This window comes from Agrilus planipennis, unplaced genomic scaffold, assembly GCF_000699045.2.
Source record: "Agrilus planipennis isolate EAB-ADULT unplaced genomic scaffold, Apla_2.0 scaffold93, whole genome shotgun sequence".
NCBI classification, from domain to species: Eukaryota; Metazoa; Arthropoda; class Insecta; order Coleoptera; family Buprestidae; genus Agrilus; species Agrilus planipennis.
Window position 1 is genome coordinate 820,991 of NW_020438867.1, and position 20,276 is coordinate 841,266.

A 20,276-nucleotide genomic window follows, 5' to 3' on the forward strand; every position below is an offset into this window, starting at 1 on the left:
ACGTAGGTCACAGGTACATTTACATACGATATAAAATTAAAAGTATCGACATTCGAGAGGTTCATCGTAAAAAGAGTGCGGGTCGATCGGCCTTACGACTCATGTGTGCATGACAAAACGCATGCCTTACTGCTACATGAATATTTGCAGTATGGTTACTACATTTTACAGTAACCAGACCTTCAACCGCTAAATTATTTTAATTATTTATTGTTAANTAAAGTTTAAGTTTGAAAGCTCACAGCTTATTAAGCGTTATTCTTTTTTTCCTCACCGTTTCAGGTTGGTCGGTTAACATTCACTTCTAAATTGGGAGTTAAAACGAACACCACACTAACATATAATTAAATCGTTTTCGAAAAAAAAAAAAAGACGGTTGGAGCACAAGCGAGAATGTCCGTCAGTCAGTCCGTCCCGTTCGTACGTTCTTCAAACTTAATATTTCCAAGACTGAAATAGGCGCGCCCGCTGCCCAGAAATAAAACGCTCCTTGGCCGCTGCGTATAGTTTACCACCGCAGACGTATAGCGTTTCGAAAAGCAAAATTATTTTTAGTTGGTTAGTTGAGTCGACTATAAGGTACTTGATTACCAATGAAAAAATAACGATATAAAACTTGCATAAACGAACGCATATCAAACGCGTTTTCTTAAGGCTGACTTTCCAACGTCATCAAAATTTGACTCGAAGTGGGTAATTTCAAAGTATTATAGTTGAAAATAAAAATAATAACATCTTTTGATTTAATGCGGAAAATATTGTTGTGAATTATTTATTATTCAAAACTGTTTCTTTTTGGCAATCATCATACTATCAAAATAAAACTGGTTCATCATTGGTTCGGCAAAATCTTATTAAATCATTTATCACCATTTATTAAAATATTGAAAACCTCGCGTCAACCTTTTTGGGGTGTCCCATTCTAAACGGGTAAATCTCACATGAGTAGGGATGAGGAATCTCACCACTTTTACCAAATCTAAACGTCAAGGTAAACGAATTTCCAGAATATTTTGTATTTTCAAAGATAAAATTTCGATTCGTTTGCTACCCCTTTATTATACAACAATAAAAATTGTTTTGAAGGCAGAGGACAAATCCAATTCAACTACATACAAAAGTATGGACGAACATTTTTATTTAACTGAATTGAAAACGTATCCTTGACGATTACGTTGCCTAATATTTAATTAAGTTAAACTGTATATCAATCAAATATTTGTCACTATAATTGTATGACAAACAATTTGAACAGCTGGCTAAATATTTATATTTTAAGCTCAATTCGTTCCTTAAATTAATTGAGACAAAACGTTAGCCATTATATTTTGACCACCGCGATGTAGCCATTTGGCAAGGAGATCCACAACACAACAAATTTTATATCATTTATTCTGTTATTCGGAACAAATGAGCAAATGCTTTTGATCATACTGAAATTGAAATTGCCTAAACCGTGTAACTGTGCTATTAAAACAAACTTGTAAAAAATATAGTTTACGTACCTATCATGTCGGGTACACCTTGAAGCAAAAACAGAGATTAAAGGATTTAATAAATCTCACTTTTGTGTTTTATTGGTTGCCACAACAGAATTATTGCTTAAGTCAAGGGTTTAAAGCGAATATCTGATGCCTTTACTTCCTTTCATTTATCCTTGTAGGTAAATGTGAAGTTGGCAACTTCTACACAGGTAAAAGTTTAAAATTAGCCTTAATTTTCCTGTCTGTATGACTGCCAAATCCTCAAAAAATACTGCTTAAATGTTTATTGATGACTAATTTCCAACAATACAGGGTGGAATTAGTTTTCAGTTTTTTTATAGGCGAGTAAAAGTTAATTTAATATGACACTTTTACAACTTCCAAATATTAAACATTAAAGTTAGAAATAATGAAAAATGTGACACCATAATATGGTATGTAATATGTAAAAGTGCACATCAGTAAAAATATAACTAACCATTAAAAAAAATACGTATTACAATTTATGAGAAACAATGTAACATTAAGGGTTATTGGAGCGCTTCCACAACTATGGAGTCGTCAAAAATTTTATACATTTAGTAACATTTTTGCACCGTATTCTACGCATGAAAACTCTGTTATTAAATACTGCATTACAGTATAGAGAAAAATTTATACGGTGTTCAGAATTCCATTCTATTGGAAGTGTGTCGGAAATTTCGCACTGTGTTATACGGTAACAATGTTCAACAATGCCGCGTTATAAATTGATAACACAAATGCTGTCCTATGTTTTCACTCTGTTAACTGTTTCAATGTTTGACATTGTAAAATATCATACTTAATTATGCACCGTGTTTTAACAACTGCATTGCATAAGGCGGTGTTATAGTTAAGAGATTCTTAACCTTCTAAGCTTTTCTTTTTTGCCGCGCCCACCGTCCATGTTTCGCACTCGTTCAGCGCCGCGCTCCAAACATACACATTTAACTAAATCTTTTACGAATTTCTAAATGAACTGCTCGCGAGCATAAAAGTGACTTCTTTTATTGGAGGCAACTCAACCCTTCGTTATCCTCTGCTTTATATCCATCCCTACCACTCCTTCCGTCCTGACTTATTTGACTTCCTGGATACTTAAAATCAGCCACTTCTTCTAATTTTCGTCTCCTATCTTTATATTCGCTCTTTCCATTTTTCTTCCTTTGCACACCAGTATTTTTGTTTTACTTTTATTTATTTTCATACAATACTGTTTTGTCAATGCCGCTTCCATTTTATTTGAAGCTATCTCTAACTCCTCCTTGCTAGATCCTACTACTGCTAGATCATCTACAAATCTAAGCATAGTAACCATTTGCCCCTGCATATCTACAGATCTATCTATAAAGTATGTTATAAAAATATGTGCACCTGCTATTTTTGCGCTGTATTTGTTAGAAACAGATTGTGTTTGTTTCTGAACGATGTTATTTGAAACTTATGCTTTTAAAAAATCTATTTAAATAAGTTCTTCTTTTCGCATTTTTTGCCATTGAAATGGTTGCAACTATTGTGTTAAAAGGTCACTACAAGTACGTAAAAACATAGTCGATCTCAAATGTTGCATTTCTTATATAGTAAAATAATAATGAGGAAATTTGAAACTTAGTTTGGATACCCTAAATTCAATGTTGTCTGCATTAGTGTAGTGGGCGTTTATTGATTTAGTTACCAAGAAGTCTTCAACCCACAAGGAAGTAAGTAAATTTCTAGGCGACAATTCTGAGTCATGTGCAAAACTTTAAGGTAAAATTAGATTTCCTGTGCAAAAATAAAAACACTACTAAAGTCATTGACATTATTCATCATATAAAATCTCCCAAACTTGTAGATTTTCCGCTTTACTAAAAGTATTTACTCGAATGAGTTAAAAAATATTTTTACTTTTGATATGAAAATAACATTACCTCATTTTTCAAACTTCTAAAAATTGTTTTGTTTTTATTTTACAGAACAATTATTGCACAATACGAATGTACTACACGACTACACATGTAATAGATGCCCCCCACATATTTATGACTGAAGTCTATTTCATAGTATAAAAAGAAAACTTGTAATGTTTGATCGAATTGTATTTTGGAAGTAAAAACGTTTTACAATTGTTTTACTGACTTTGCGAATGTGGATGAGTCAGTTCTAAATTTAATGATCGAATAAACAAAACAGTAAAAAGCTTTATAATAGTTGCTCCTGTTCCGATTTCTGCTTAGCGTTTTTGCTTATTTAGTAGGTATTCGATATTCATACGCGTAAGCCCATAAAATTTCAATAACCTTGGCTTTCTTTATAGATTACGTATCGCAAATTTATATGCCCTTTGGTAATTTCTGCAGAACAAATTTTATTACGTATTACAAAATGCTAAACAATGCATTTATTATTTGCTAAACATTACTTATGTGTGCATCCCTGTCTGACTCCCTTCCTAATATTTACTTCTCTAGGTTGCAACCCTAGCTCTATAACTGCCTGTTGTTCTTTATACAAACTATCACTCTTCTATCTTTGTAACTCATCCCTACATTTTTAAGTATATTTAACATCTTGTCCCATTTAACATTGTCAAAAGCTTTTTCTAAATCTACTAATCCTATGTATGTACTCTTTCTTTTCTCTATAGTTTTCTTTATTGTTACATGTAAAGCTAGAATGGCCTCCCGCGTTCCTCTATTTCTTCTAAACCCAAATTGATCTTCTCCTAATAGTTCTTCCGCCCTTTTTTCCATCCTACTCTGTACAATTTAAGTTAAGATTTTTGACGCACGGGAAGTTAAGCTAATTGTTCTAAATGTCTCGCACCTATCCGCGCCTGTCTTTTTAGGTATGGTTACCACCACGTTCCGTTTATAATCCTCTGTGTAACTTTCCTTGTCTCGTAAATGTGACCAACTAGCTTAAACATACGATCTCTAACCTCTTGTCCTGCATGTTTTAGAATTTCCCCCTGTATCCATCTACACCTGGCGCCTTATTATTCTTTAAGTTTTTTAATGCTACATCGAACTCTTCTCTCATTATGGGATAACCAAGCTCATCTATCTCCACACTACCTTCCTTCTCTAATATATCTCCTAACTCAGGGCCTGTGTATAGCCTCGTTTCTTATATTATTACTACTGTACCCTATATCTCTAAAATTCCTTTTAATTGTAGTATACGCCTCATCTACTTCTTTACACATCTTATCAATCCATTGTTCCTTAGCTGCCCTACACTTCCTAATTATTTCCCACTTTATAGCCTTATAACTAAATATAAATACTTGAGCGAATTATATTATACTAAAATTCTTATTAAAAATGTCTTTAAAAGTAAGTCTTTCATACTCAATGACGCGAGTATCTAGTATTTATATATGTATTTCTTCAAATTTCTGCTCCATGGACATAAACTGAAGGAATTTTTGTTTCCGATATACAAAACACGTCAAAAAGTAAGTAAATAAATGAATAGGTAAATATTGTCATCAAATAAAATAAAATAGCGTAATAATTGAATATGCGAATATAAATTAACAGCTGACCTTGGAATACCTACTGCAAATGCAAAAAGTGTTGTTTTCAGTCTCGCAAGTACTTTTATTTCTATTTTTTTCTGACCATAAATTCACGATCAGTACTTTTAACATCGCTTAATTCAATCAGATAAGTTTAAGCCTTGTCACTTAATGATGAGAGCAGACTTGCAACTCATTTTTCAACACACACACAGCACTGACTACTTGTTATTTTATTTTTAGTTTGGTATGTTTGGTATTCAGGATTCGGTTTGTTGAAAAAATTCAACGCTTAAAATTTTTTTATATGTAATTATAAAACTGCTTGTTTGCCAGAATTTTGGAAACAGTTCGGAGAGTGATTAAGTATGTATAAGGAAAAATAGAGAGGGTACAAGATAAGGATATGGAGAGAGGGATATGCTGCTAAGTTGTGAACAAGTATATGAACTGAAAAAAATCGAAAAAATGTCAAAAAACACATTAACATTTTTCGATACTTTTAAAATAAGGTTTGTTTGCAGGACCTTTAATGATACTAGTTAGAGGTATCTAATTTCCAAACAAATAGGCATTGATTTTACTAATAAAATCGAAAATATCTACTAATCTAGGTTGATTAATCAATATAACTGGACGAATGGGTAGATTAAGCGCAGGATTTTGAGCGTTTTCATAATATTTTTTAAAATGTATATACTTATAACACGTTTACGAAAAACATTTTTATCAATTATAATTATTATCAAAGTGTACATCTATTAAATAATTAGAAAATGTTGTTACAGTTACCGACTTATAATTCAATTTAATTGCAGTGTTGAAGAATAGGCGGTAATAAATCCTTGATAAGTGTAGAAACGATTTACTATACACATAAAATCATTATAATGTGAATAATTGCACCTATTTAACATTGCTCTATATTTATTTGGTATCAATCACACAATAAGCACTAAAGAGGACGAGGACGAGAAGTCCGTGCAGCTAGTAAATGCCCACGCGCTAGGCCCCAGTAGGTAATTTCACTACGTATTAAATTCCTTAAAGCATTCATTGTAAACCATAAATTAATTACTGATGCGGGCGCAAGAAAATTACTTATAAAAACTAAGAAAGAAAGAAAACAAACAAGCTTTATGAAAATTTTATTGCCTCGACAATATTGTTTCTGTCTTAGCGACCATTATCAAGAGTATACACAAAATTTACTAATCTCAAGTAATATTTTGTATACTCTTGGTAATGGTTGTTAGGAACAAAACAATGTTGTCGGGGTAATAAAAATTTAGTGGAAATTTATTTTTTTTATTTCTTTCTTTCTCAGTTTTAAAATGTTTCACAAAAAGTGAACTATGCAAAGTTTGAGTGTTATGAAAACTTATAAAACGACGATAACTAATGATTTCTGTAATTGTTCTTCAAATAACTGAAAATCAAAATTCTGTTTTCGCACCTAATTAATAAAACCATAACTGAAGTTCAACACATATTATACCTGAGTGTACAAAACGGTTGACTTACCTATTTCAAAAAGAAAGATCATAATGTACTTTTTGGAATCCTTTCAGTTCTGATCTTCCATCAAGGATAAAAACGATTTCAATGTCTCTAAATTTTAAACAAAATACTGCAAGCCAAATTATACCTATCCAGTATTTTTCGATAGCATCAAATTTCATACGTACAAGAAAATATTTGTAGGCTACAAATGCTTACTGTTCAAATATTATAACATTAGAAAACAATTACGTTTTCGTTTTTGAAAAACTCAAACCCATATATGTAAAAAAAATCAATAATATCGAACACCGTCCAAGCGCTGTAAATACAATATCTCTTTCCAAGACTCCACTAAAAGCAGAAATATGCTACAGATGGCGTTTACCATGCTGTTTGTGGTAATTAACTATCTTAAGGCAGCAGGAATGACCATCAGGAACTTTTTGCACAGAGGCATTAGTTAGTAACTTTATAGTACTACATAAAACAAATCAATAATATCGGTTGTTGTACCATCACATCCAAGCGCTTTAATTAAAATATCATTTTTCGAAAATGACAATCTAAAAGTTGCCATAGAATTAAAGCTAATGGCTCTAAACTAAAGTATTAAATAAATAGTTTACTTTTTTCTTATATTTCAATTCAAAATTTTTCATTTAATTAAAAATAATTATCATTAAAATCCTGTTCAAGTATACTGTATTAATGAGTATATAGAAATCTGGATTTACGCGTGATCTCCATTAAAAATTAAATTTTAGACAATAGTAACTAGGAGTGGGGAAATCTTTATCAAAGAATCAGTACCAGAATATTTAAGAGGGTCGTAACATATCGACTTCTCGTTGTCGTTTTGTGTAGATGCTTGTCTACTGATAGCGAGTTAGAAACTTTAATTACTGTTGTAATTATCTGGCGTTCGACAGTTTCATTGAAGCTTACCTTCCGAATTGTAATCTTCTTCCGAATCAGGAGCATCTAATGGACTGTCGGCCCTTGTTATTGGATCATCAGCTAACGTTACGGGCACTGCAGGAGTTGGAGCAGGTGTTGTTGTCAGACGACCTTCGGGCCCAGGAGAAAAATGTAGCTCAACTGCCCCATCCGCAGGAAAACGGGCATCTGTAAAAGAAGAAAACAAAAACTTTTTGAATAAGCATCAACAAAACGTAGTTTCAAACAAAATAACCAGCAATAGGATTAAACTTTTTAAAACAGTGATATTTTGTCATATTTCTAACAGTTTCTGTCTCCCTGAAATCTATAAATTTAATAGCAATTTGGCAATTGGTTTACGTAGGTCACAGGTACATTTACATACGATATAAAATTAAAAGTATCGACATTCGAGAGGTTCATCGTAAAAAGAGTGCGGGTCGATCGGCCTTACGACTCATGTGTGCATGACAAAACGCATGCCTTACTGCTACATGAATATTTGCAGTATGGTTACTACATTTTACAGTAACCAGACCTTCAACCGCTAAATTATTTTAATTATTTATTGTTAATAATTGAAAAAGAAAGAAATAAAAGTCTTACTGTATTTTCAACTCCTTTTGTAGGTATATATTTATATTATTTCTAAATGTGGATTTTTCCTTGCTGTTGATGGAAGTCAAACTCACAGCGGTTTTTATTAACTAGGGTTTTTCTAATTACGAATTGTTACTTTATATTGAACGAAACTTTTTCAATGTTACAAGCGATATAAAAAAGGATTATGTTGACAAACCTATTTTTCGAAGAAAAAGTCGAAGTAACGATTGTAATCCACCAATAGCAACAAGCAGACTAACAATCATAATCAAACATTAATCAAATATCACCCAAAAAAATAATGACGGATACATTTTAGAGACTACTCGTTAAAGCAAGTACCTAACAGTGTTTTGATTTTGTTATAAAATTATCTGCACTATCTTGTTTATCTACGAAATGATAAAAAAAGTAATCGAAAAATGATGTTACAATATTTATTACCTGCGCATTTAATTTATTCATCTTTCAATATTCATAAAAAAAATTCTAAAGGTACTTTTTGCTGGAGAGGCCGTCAATTTTGTGACATATTTTGTCACTAATGTGCTGAACGTATTTGTCTTATTATTACATAAATGTTTGCTAATTGAAAAGTAAAAGCCATTATTTACTTAAGTAATGCTACGTAACCAACTTTTCTAAACAATTCAACGACTATACTGAATCGAATTGCTTTTATCTTAATGTTTCCCCTTTCGTTTGATTTATTATCTTTACAATAATTCGATTTTAAAACGTTTTTGCTAACCAGGTCAGACAGAAAATAAAACCAGAAGCTATAGCTAATTACGTTAATGGAATAGATACTTTACAATGACATAGCTAAATTTACAAAGTAGGTTGACTGATTAAAACTAGTTATTGTAAAGATAGAGAAGCAGTTTTGCTTTCCGATTTTAAAAGCATTAAGTTCACATTCGACCTTAATGGTACTTTTTTGACCCATTTTCACACGAAAAAGATATTGACGTCTGTCTTTACACGTTTAAAAAACTATAATTCGATTTTTCAACGTTTGTAAAGCGTCTCTAAAAATTATTGTTATCTAAATTATTATATTATTTGTGTTTTTGATAAAAATGTCTAGTTTCGTGTTACTAATTTTCTTGCAATGAAGAATTTTATATTTCCTTTTTACATAAATAGGATGCACATTATGAACAGTTCCAATTGGAAGAAAGTTTATTGCACACTTTAATGATTAATAATGGTGTATTATCTCTTATTAATGGGGTACCTTCTAGACTAACAATCTTTCCCGTTAGGGCTAGAAATAATCGTTTATGAGGGGAAACAGTTATTAAACCAAAGAGTACATATTAACTTAAGACTTTTAAAATTTTTTTTTGTATTTTAACTGAGGGATGAGCAACAAAAAATTAAATATGAAAAAATATTCTGTCATATAAAATATGGAAGAAAGATCGACTCGAAGTAGTTGTGCGAGAGATAGACGCAGAAATGTAACAACGATTTAGTGCTTCTTGAGCCCCTATAGTAATATAGTAGAAATATTAGTTCGCCCGATTGAGAGAAACGCAATAATTCGGGGAGTTACTAAATTCCTTAAAACGTATCGTCTGCTTAAAAGAGTGGATGTCAATTGTAGCCTGTGATGTTCGCGTTAGGCTAAACGCCAGTCCGCTTAAAAGTGAATAGTAAGGTATCTTTTATTCGTTCTTTAAGACATGTCCGCTGATGTGAGGTGTCCGTCTATAAGGGATGTTTGTCAACAGTGCATTACTAATTAAAAATGAAATGAAAGATGTAATGCTAATAAATGGACAACACTTTCATGTTTTCTATATTTACTACCTACAATGGAAATAATGCGTTTATAAGAAAAAGCTTTCGATCATCATCATCATTTTTGGATCGCCAACCAAAACACTGCTTGGACACACACACCCGCTCCACTCCTCGTTTCCTGAAATTAGAACTATCCTTTCCTTTCTTTAATTTTATTGTTTTCTTTCCATAACAGAAAAATTCGCTTAAAATGCATTTTCTTAATTTAATAACGATATAAACATTTATGGCTTGAAAACTAAACTGAATGTATTTTAATGATTTAATCATGTATGTTTTTTAGGATTTTGGTGAAGCATTGTTATAATAGAAACTATTGTGTGTGCTGTATTTAAGGTGTATGAACATTAATCGAAAAGAGTGAGACGTCAGAACGTATTTTGCTGGCGTACGAGTAGTAAAGAGTAATGAAAGATGTAAATACCCGTGCATGCGTTGTCTAGCTCCTGTCTTGTAAAACTCAGCGTGTAGTCAGCGACAGCACACGTATGGAATTGACAAGCAAAAATCGTTTCTCGTCCATTAATTCCTCGATGATAACATTTAACCAGAATATCACCTCTCAGTTGTAAGCCATGTCGCCTCTCCGTTGAAATGTTTACGGTAAACTGTCTTATACCATTCGACACACTGTATATTCCTGTAACAAAAAAGTTTACTGTAAAAGCCATTGGGGGCCGTTTATTAAATACTAGCTTTTCCCCGCGGCTTTGCTCGCAGACATTAATATTGTTTCTCCATAAAACCTTTTAACTCCCAGTTCACCCTTACAACGTTTTAATTTTATGTAATGTCGCCATCTTAGATTTCAAATACAAATGAAGCAACAACATGTCATCTTTAAGGGTTGATTTTTAAAAATTGTCAAAACACGTATTTGCTTAATTTCAACATTGAGCAACCTTCCAGTAAACCCGCGTACAAATAAAATATACCCCATGGAAATGTACGCATATATACCAAGTTTCAAGTAAATTCAACCACAGATAAAGTATGTCCCAAACAAAAACTGCAACACCTTTTTACCCCCACCCCCCGTTTTTGGAGGTTGAATTTTTTAAAATGTCGAGATAGGTCTTCCAGAAATTAAATGAGAGACCATTAAGACCAAGTTTCAAGTAAATCTGACGACAAATAATACATGTTCCATTTAAACATTGCAACTAACCACTCCTCCCCCCACGGGAACGGGATAAAAAGTATTCTATGTCCGTCTTCTCGTTGTCAGCTACATCCCCACCAATTTTCAGCCAAATCAGTTCAGCCGTTTTTGAGTTATAGTGTAACTAACACGACTTTTCTTTTATACATATAAGATGTAACTCAGAAGTCACAATTTCGGTGACCCCTTTAACAAATATTAAATCACAAAAGCTAGTTCACCCCCTTCCTATAAACAACTTGTTGTGAGTTGTGATTAAACATGCAAATTTTAAGAACTGTCAAATTAAGAAACAAATTTAAAAACAATTGATGTACTGCGAACGTCATATTTCCTTAGAACCCCCTTCCCCGCCCTTGTCTATCTCGAAAAGCTAAGCAATCCCTTTCCCCTTTATTTAAAAGGCCCCTTGCCTCTTTTACATTTTTCTAGTTTCGCTTTTCAGCGCGAGGGACCATCCTTCCCTTCAGTGTTGGGCCACCTTCTTCGCAGTTCATCTCCCCAACCTCCCTCCCTCACCTCTTTACCTATCTTCCACTCAACCCTCTCCCCTTCCCGAAACTTCTCCCATTTTCTCCCGGTAGTTATAGCCGCCAGGCTGATCTACCGACTCGAGGAGGGTTTTTAGTCGGTAGGCGCTCCCATCGGGAGTGAATCCGACACTACCCCCCCTTTTCGGGGGGTGTCTTTAGAAGATTTCCCCTCCTCGAGGTTAAACTTAAAGAAAAAAAATCTTTTACATTTATAGCAAGGCGGGCATTAGACAAATAATAACAGACTCTTGCCAGAATAAGACACTGGCAACACGGCGATTAAATCAAACTGTTATGTCCATTGTGATGAAATTTATTGACGTTATTTAAAAGCAAGGTGAAGTTAAGTTGAGTCTTCACCTAGCGCTCAGATGGAAAAAACAAACAAGAAAGAGAATGTTGTGAAGTTTTAAAACAACAGACTGCTTATACTCCGAACACCTACCAGACAGTACACGGTTTATTTCTGGATACGAAGGGAGTATGAGTAGGTACCTAAGAGAAAGAGTGCTAATAAGCAGACTAATTACCGCGCAAACAAACCGAGGTCGATGTACCTTTCTTAAAACCGAAGAAATACCATTGGTACAGAGAGGAGGGAACGTGTCATGTACAAATAAGAAAAATTCCTTCACGTCATTACTTAGGTACTAACGACAAACGACAAAAAAGTACCTATTATACGATATTACACCTTTGGAATGTTGTTTTCCTATTGTCAGGTATACTGTAATATTAAACCAAATCTATTACCTATGTAAATTGTATCGTATTTTTTTCTACTGATACGCACAAACCACATTGTGAAAATATCCCAACTTTCCAATTATTCGTGTTATTAAACATAATGCTTAAATATTTTTACTAGCATTAATAAAACGTTTTCTTTAATAATTTATTCAATTAATTAGTTAATTACCTTTTGCGTTTGCAATACGATTTTTAATGTAATTTTCATGGGTATTAAGTCCTACAACAATGCTACAAGACTTAAGATTCAGATAAAGTCATAATAAAAGACCAAACGTCTCTCAATTGACCACAGACGACACACAGCTTACCTATCAGACACAGTGATGAGTTATTTACTTATTTCCCTAATCACAATCAGTTATTATGGATAATCACTAAATACTTCTGGATAAGAAGATTCTGGATCAAGTTAAGTGAAAACAATCTAAGTAATGTATTCAAGGCAAGCTTTCTGTGCTTAAATTTTTCTTTTGTGAAAGCTTTTAGACTTTATTAACTTATACTTCGGCTACTTTATTTTAGTAAAGGTAGCTTTTTAGTTGGGTTTACAGATTATCCAGTCTCGTATATAGTTAAGCATAAATCCTCAGCTTTTTAAAAGCGAAATTATGTTCCCAAATCCTATTGTCTTACAAAACCTTTTTAAAAGGATCCTTTGCAAGTTTACCGGTACTTCTGTTCTGTAAGTGGCTAAGGTAATATTTCTTTCGTTCGTTGTGACCTACCTGAAGTGTATATCGGCGTGTGGCCTTCGTAGAGTTTCAAGAACGCTCTACATCCGCCATACTGAAAGGAAGGAGCTCCAAGAACGGTGACGTGAGTGAGGTAGAGAGGTGCCGTGTTGATTTTAATGTTGTGGGACAGTAACCCGGCAAAATACTCCACATACCTGCAAATATTGACTTTTAAATTCCGTACGAAGAAGAAACATATACCGTCGATTGGCTGGTGCGTATGTTACCTTTTGTTTGACGGAAGATGGAATGGACCTATGTTCTCTTCCAAGTACTTTCTCATGGCAAATCTGTCTAGTGCTTGGTCAGCGGTTCCACATATATTAGAGTAGTGCATGTACGAAGTTACCACGACACCCAGTTTATCTTTGCTTCCACTGGAAAGAAATATTTTGATAGTATTTTCTACGGAAATTCTATAATTAAAGGTATTAGCTTCTCTTCTAATTATTTGGTAAATATTGTAGATAACTCGATGAGGAAATATAAATAACGTATTCATTTCTTATGCAGTTCAATTACAAAAATGCCCCTCATAAATATAACTGGTCACAATTAATCTTCTATCTTATCATGGTTTCTTTAAATATTCAAACTATCTTATTTCAAAAAAAAAATAAGTTTCTTTCATGTTTCTGTAACTTATTTCAAATATGCTATTTAAACTACCTACCCTTTATTTTTAACATTTAACAACGTAACTATAAATGATTTATAAAACTTAAAAATTTATGCATTTTTTAAAATTACTGTTACTGTTTTCAACAAAATTAAGTCATTACAATTGATAGTTTTTATTGCGCGGATACATACAATATAATAGAAAGTGAGCTACAAAAAGTACAAGTAAAAAAGGACATAGAAATTCTGTACTTTCTTAAAACGCTCTCTAATGTATTACACAGCCCTTATAATGACCTTACTATACGTAATAAATGTGAGCGAGGTCTAACACTCCCTAGTCATCCCCGAATAGGGAAGAAATTGCGGCGCCTTTGTTAGTGAAAGATATGTGTATATTTCACGAACATTTTTTACTCTCGGGGTCTCGGAGATACTTATTGGTTTATCGACCAGTTTACTGCACCTGCATGATTTTTGTACATATACGTTATGTGTATATTTCACGTACATTTTGTACTCTCAGGGTTTCGGAGATACTTATTGATTTACAGACCACTTTACTGCACCTGCATGATTTTTGTACATGTACGTTATGTGTATATTTCACGTACATTTTTTTACTCTCAGGGTCTCGGAAATACTTATTAGTACATCGGCCAATTTACTACACCTACATGATTTTTGTACGTGTATGTTACGAGTATATTTCACATACATTTATTCTAGAGATTCTCTGAGATATCTACTAGTTTCTGAAGATATTGATACTGTTAACACATTCTTTACCGCATATTCTAAGTTTAGTTTTTCTCATTATTTTGCAATTCATTACTATTTGTTGGGGGCATTTACCATCGATCCTGAACAGGACAAATCATAGAAAATTCGTCATCATCCACGAAGTGGGAAATGTTTATATAAAATTGTCCAGTAAAAAATTGCCGAAACATTAATTGCAGATTGGGATGATACATCACATTCGTTTGAATGAAATAGGGTTCCTTGAAATCGACAGCACGTGGTCGAATCTTTGCCGGAAATAAATCATTTCCGTTCTTTACAAATTCGTGATTGAAGTTAATAGGAATTCTGCAGAGTACGTGCTGCTAATTTTATGGCCATCTATATACAAAGTTACATATCCAATAGGTGCAGACAATCATACACATACATATACAATATGATAGCCCATAGTACGACGCTAGTGTGATGTAAAAATAAGATGGAGATAACCCAGCTTGTAAGGAGGACTTTTATACATTATAAAAATGATAAATCTTCAATGCTTTGAGGATATATTCAATTTAGTAGAAAATTTTAGAGTGTGATACAAGTTTTTGTATTTCGTAAATGCTGACAGTAAAACCATACAATATTCTTTCGTAATAAAAACACATATTTATTCTCATAACTTACCGCGCATGTAGAACTGCAATTCTGTGCTTATCTCCGGATAGCCAGGACTCTATTTCCTTACAAATACTGCAAATTCTTTCCAAGGGAGGCGCCAATTTAGCTGGCCATCCCATTTCCTTAACATGCTTATGTTCACTACGCAAAATACGCTTTGGCTCCGACAAATTAAAAACCTGAAACAAAATTAGAAATGAATATCAAATCATTAGAGCAGTGCAGAAACATCTAAATACAAACCAACATAGACTAAAGAATTTACTTGTATTTTAAAATGGTATGCTTGTATACTTCTATGTCTACAGTTGATATCGATTATACTGTTCTACAGCAAGTGCCTTCTTTATTTGAAACGAAGACAATAATAACACTGACATCAAAAATAATCACGAGAGCTCAATCCTGGAAAAAATTAACAAAAAAGCTCCGAAACAATAGAAAATCAAAGCTTTGTAGTGAGACATCTCTTTGTTAGGTCGACCTTTATGTTTCCTTTTTATTTATTAAAGATACTTTCCTTCAATTTGGAAAATGCCATTTTTCTCGACCTGATGAATAATTCAACGATGCCGGCTTAGTAATTCAATTGGACATTAATGGTACCGCTGTTGATCATTACTTTATAAAATCTTATACAATGAATCCATCTTAAGGACTTTCTGTGCTTTAAGAATTTGTATTAACAAGAACGTTTTTTTCCTTGTTGAACGTTGTTTTTAACACAAGAAATACTTCAGTAGCAGCAAATACCCACTAGACGGCGCTACACTGATTGTACCTGGATATTTTTATTAATATCTATCTGTTGTTGTGCAAGGCTCTTTGAAGATGCTTTCACATCTTTTATTTGGCGAATTCGGCTGGGTACTGCATTACAATACATGTTCTAATTAATATGCTTTGCAATTGCAAGTTGCTAATTATAAATCACAACTTTTAACTTAACTCTTAACACAGCTTCCAAAGAGTCAGAAGAGTATTTCACAATTTTCCTGATGTAATAAATAATTCTACAATATTGTTACATGCAATTCTTCATAGAAATTAAGTCAGAGAATTAAATAACACAACCAGGTATGATGTCATGGACAAACCATTGTTTATACTAACAAGAATAGATTACAGGAATACCTCGTAAATTTAATGTGAAAGACCTCGAAATGTACAGAACACGAAGAAGAATTTTCAATTAATAAAATACGTGACACCTAGGGTAAATAGCTTTAATGAATCTTCTCATCCTCAATATCCTCTTGGAGTAAGTGAATTGGGGTTAAATCAATAAATAGGTGAAGGAGAAACGACACTCCGTCCAAAATTTATGGCTTTATTATGTAACCTCACAAACTTTGTCTCATTTCACAAAACTGTTTGGATTATTGATAAAGGTTCACGTCGTGTTCAAAATTAATTCGGTATGCAAAAGGGTAATCCCTTGATAATACGAAAATACGCATTATAATGAGAAACACATAGTGGGATTATCCTTTACAAATACAAAATATAACTTGCAAAAAGTCGCTACACAAATAGGTTACAAGCTCAAAAATAATTGTCTACATAGTGAAATAACGCGGAAAAATCTTAAACAGACATTTCCAAAAATTCTCTACATAAAAATACAATCTTTCGGAAAACTGTATTCCTAATGTTTTACAGCTGTGCTATCGTACTTGTAACTTGTAAAAAATATAACATCAGTAAGTTAAGAGGGAAAACATTAATCTTTTTTTAAATTATTTTTTTGGATATGTAGCCAGATTTTCTTTGGCATGAACGAGGAGTGGGGCACACAATTGTAAATTTTAATTTCCATACAACCCAAGGAATTGAAATTGTCTAGACTAAGTACTTGTTTATCAAGACAAACGTAATAGATACTTTTACTTCATTAAACAAAAACGCCGTATGATTTTGAATTATTAAAAAAAAAATTGGGTTATGTGAAGTTAAATGCTTGCCGTATTAAATTTTACGTTAATTTTACGTCAAGTTAAACTGCCAGATAGGTCAGAACTTTCAATGTATCGTGATCCTTAATTTACTCGGATCTATTTCAGGAAGTGCATCAAAATTTTCATCTCTTCATTATGCTAAAACGCCGTTTACTGTGAACAAATTAAACTTTCTTTTACAGAAACGAATGTTCTTTACCCCTAAAAATCTATGCCACGTTTGCTGTTGCGCCATTGCTATAAATCCCCGATATACCATATATTTGGTACCTTCCCAGTTGTATTGGGTGTAAGTATTCCTAAATGAACTTTTCGTAGTTCCTGTTATCTGCAGTCACTTAAAAGTGTCTTACTCTTTATAAGAAATCGCGGATGATGCAACAATTAAATGAGAAATTAACAGAAAAATATGGTGTTGCAAAATTCACATTTTGGGCAGCTGAAGAAGAGATACATACCTATGTAGGACCCGGTAAAAGAAAAACATTAAAGATTGAAGTTTCCCAAAATGGAAAAGTGTTTAAAAAAGTGGCCAAATATTTGAGTTAAAAACCGACTTAATTCAGTGACGGTGAGCTACAACGCTTTAAATCTGAACTATCATTTAATGAGTACGTATTAGTGTTTTATAATTTTCATTAGTATAAACCGTCCAAATTTGGTGATGGGTGCCCTTGTAGATGGAACTAGAACCTCTGCGAATGAGTTAAAAACGCAGTTGCGGATATTCGTTTCTTACTTTCATAAGTGTGTATGGAAAAGCTCGCATACCTTACATGTGTATTACATACAACACTTCGTTATAAAAATGGTTTATTCTACGAAAAACTAAAGGAAGTCGGGTGAAGTCCGGCATAACACGTGAGCATATTCCAACAAAACAGCGTTAATTAAAAACAAGTCGTTGGTTTCGAAGAATCCGTAAAGTAATATCACAAGTAAAACAAGACAAGAGCGCAGCGCAATATAAGACTGATTTGTAAGCAACATTTTACAACAACTTGAGTGTGTAAGTACATAATATTTAAATTTCTATGGGAAGTCGAGTGAACCCAGGCATGACCTCTTGCACACGTATTAAATATACCTTCGCAAATACACCATATCTTTATGTATATATCAGGTAAACTTATCTCGTCTATAGAGTATCTACTAGTTTTCAACGGCAGCATCGGAGACCAATCAACAGATCTTCAAGCGGATTGTGTGGAAGCAGTACATCATCAAGAGATTGATCAAATAAAATTTAATTGCACGTTCATATTTCACTTCGTATAAGTCTAAATGTGTTTATGTACCAGTATAAGGTAGTAGTTATAGACATAGGAACTTGAACATGCATGGGTAAATAGGAGCAGTTGAGCGAAAAACTAACCATTTAGCTGCATACCTACTGTGGAAGTGATTGATGCTTTATAGCAAATAATAAAACTGCACTACGTAAGTGTGCAGATTTACAAGTTACTTGAAAGTACACGTGCAGTATTCGCTAATAGCCTTTAAGACAACAACTCTACAATATAATTTGAGAAAATATCTAAAGGTTCGTTTAGACCATAAACATGCAATTGGTTACTTCCTCAAATAAAACAAAACGCTTAAAAGTAGTAAACTAAGCCCTTTACATAGTTTTCAGGGTTGAGATGATTTAAATGAGGTGTATGTTTGAAGCGCAGCGTTGTATGGGTGCGAAACATGGATGGTGAGTGCGGCGGGTAAGAAAAGGTTAGAAGCCTTCGAAATGTGGTGTTATAGGCGAATGAAGAGGATAACGTGGGTAGAAAAGGTTAGAAACGAAGAGGTATTAGAAAGAATAGGAGAACAGAGGACTCTATCGAAGTCTCAGGCATGAACGTCTGGACAAATTAGAGGCAGAAATAGGAGTTACAGGAGTAAAGGTAGATCTAGATTAGATGACTGTTCTAGTTTTAGGGAAATGCGAAGTTTAGCTCAGGATAGGAAAGAGTGGAGGTACGTGTCCAACCAGACTTAGGACTGACGACCTAATGATGATGATGATTAAAATCATCTGATTTTTTTGAAATAAAATCATGATTAATTTAAGAAAATGAACTTATTTGGACACTTAAAAATGTATTTATTCATAAAAAGAAGTAAAACCTAGAAATAACATCAGTTACGACTCAGCACCTGCCCAGTCACCACTGAAGATGCCGTCAGCAAAGAACGGCGAAACGTCTGGAAAAGCAAGATTCCACGGACCACGACCAAATATCCCGGAAGAAAACACAGCATCGATAGACGCCGGCCGTGAAAACTTAAGAAATATTTTTATGTTAATATTTATTGTTTATTGTAATAATTTAAGAAGATTTAACTATTTTTTTTTTACAAAAACAGAACTTTAAAAAGAATAATACAAAAACAGAACTGTAGGTACCTAAATAAAAACTAAATATTGTTTAATTTTTATAATACCCAAGTAGTTTCTTATATCTGAATGTACGAGTCAGTACACTATAAAGCGTTAGAGTTGTTAGAAAATAGGAAATCCTAATATTATAAATGTCAATAAGTTTGTTCACACTTTCACGCCCTAACTACTCAATCGATCATCATCAAATTTTGAACATTCATTTTCAGGGTTACAGAAAATGACACGGGGTACCTTTTATCTCGAAAGATACGCTGTTCCTGACAGACAGAAAAATTATTTTTATATAATCGTCGATGATTTTTGACATATATTTAGAACATCAACGCGAGTGAAGTCGCGGGAAAAATCTATCATGAAATTTTGTACACACATTTTCAGGGGTACAGAAAAGGACACAGGGTACCTTTTATCGAGAAATATATACTGTTTCTGAGGGATTGAAACTTATTTTATATGGTCGTCGACGCTTTTTGACACATGTTTAGAAAATACCACAAATGGCTCCAACAAGGTCCATTTAAATATATGGATATCTACTTGCTGAAACGAATCCCGGCGTAGCTAACCTCAAAGTGATAGGCACGTTACCACAATCGAATAGAATAATTCGAAGTGGTCTGTATTCTGTCGAAACTGTTAGACGCGGATCGCGATTTCGATCTTTTTGGATCTCATCAGCGCGTCGCAGACAGCTCCGAATGAACACAGACCAACTTTTAAACTACCGCCATTTGTGGTATTTTTTAAAACGCACTGTTAAGACAGCAGGTAAAAGTTGGTCTGTGTTCTTTCGGAGCTGTCTGCGACGCGCTGATGAGATCCAAAAAGATCGAAATCGCG

The 20,276-nt window shown here is 33.3% G+C and overlaps 1 protein-coding gene across 1 annotated transcript in view; it reads right to left on the bottom strand.

Annotated features, from left to right (window-relative positions):
- Positions 1-7,426: 7,426 nt before the first annotated feature.
- The window catches only part of LOC108742460 (tensin), a 122,489-nt gene continuing 109,639 nt past the window's right edge, over positions 7,427-20,276 (bottom strand). Inside the window, exons 6-10 of the mRNA XM_018477683.1 lie at positions 15,087-15,259; positions 13,274-13,423; positions 13,038-13,201; positions 10,289-10,504; positions 7,427-7,635 (exon numbers count right to left, since the gene is read on the bottom strand). Coding sequence (XP_018333185.1) covers positions 7,442-7,635; positions 10,289-10,504; positions 13,038-13,201; positions 13,274-13,423; positions 15,087-15,259 — 897 coding nt within the window. The 3' untranslated portion in view covers positions 7,427-7,441. The remainder of the gene's footprint in view (positions 7,636-10,288; positions 10,505-13,037; positions 13,202-13,273; positions 13,424-15,086; positions 15,260-20,276) is intronic.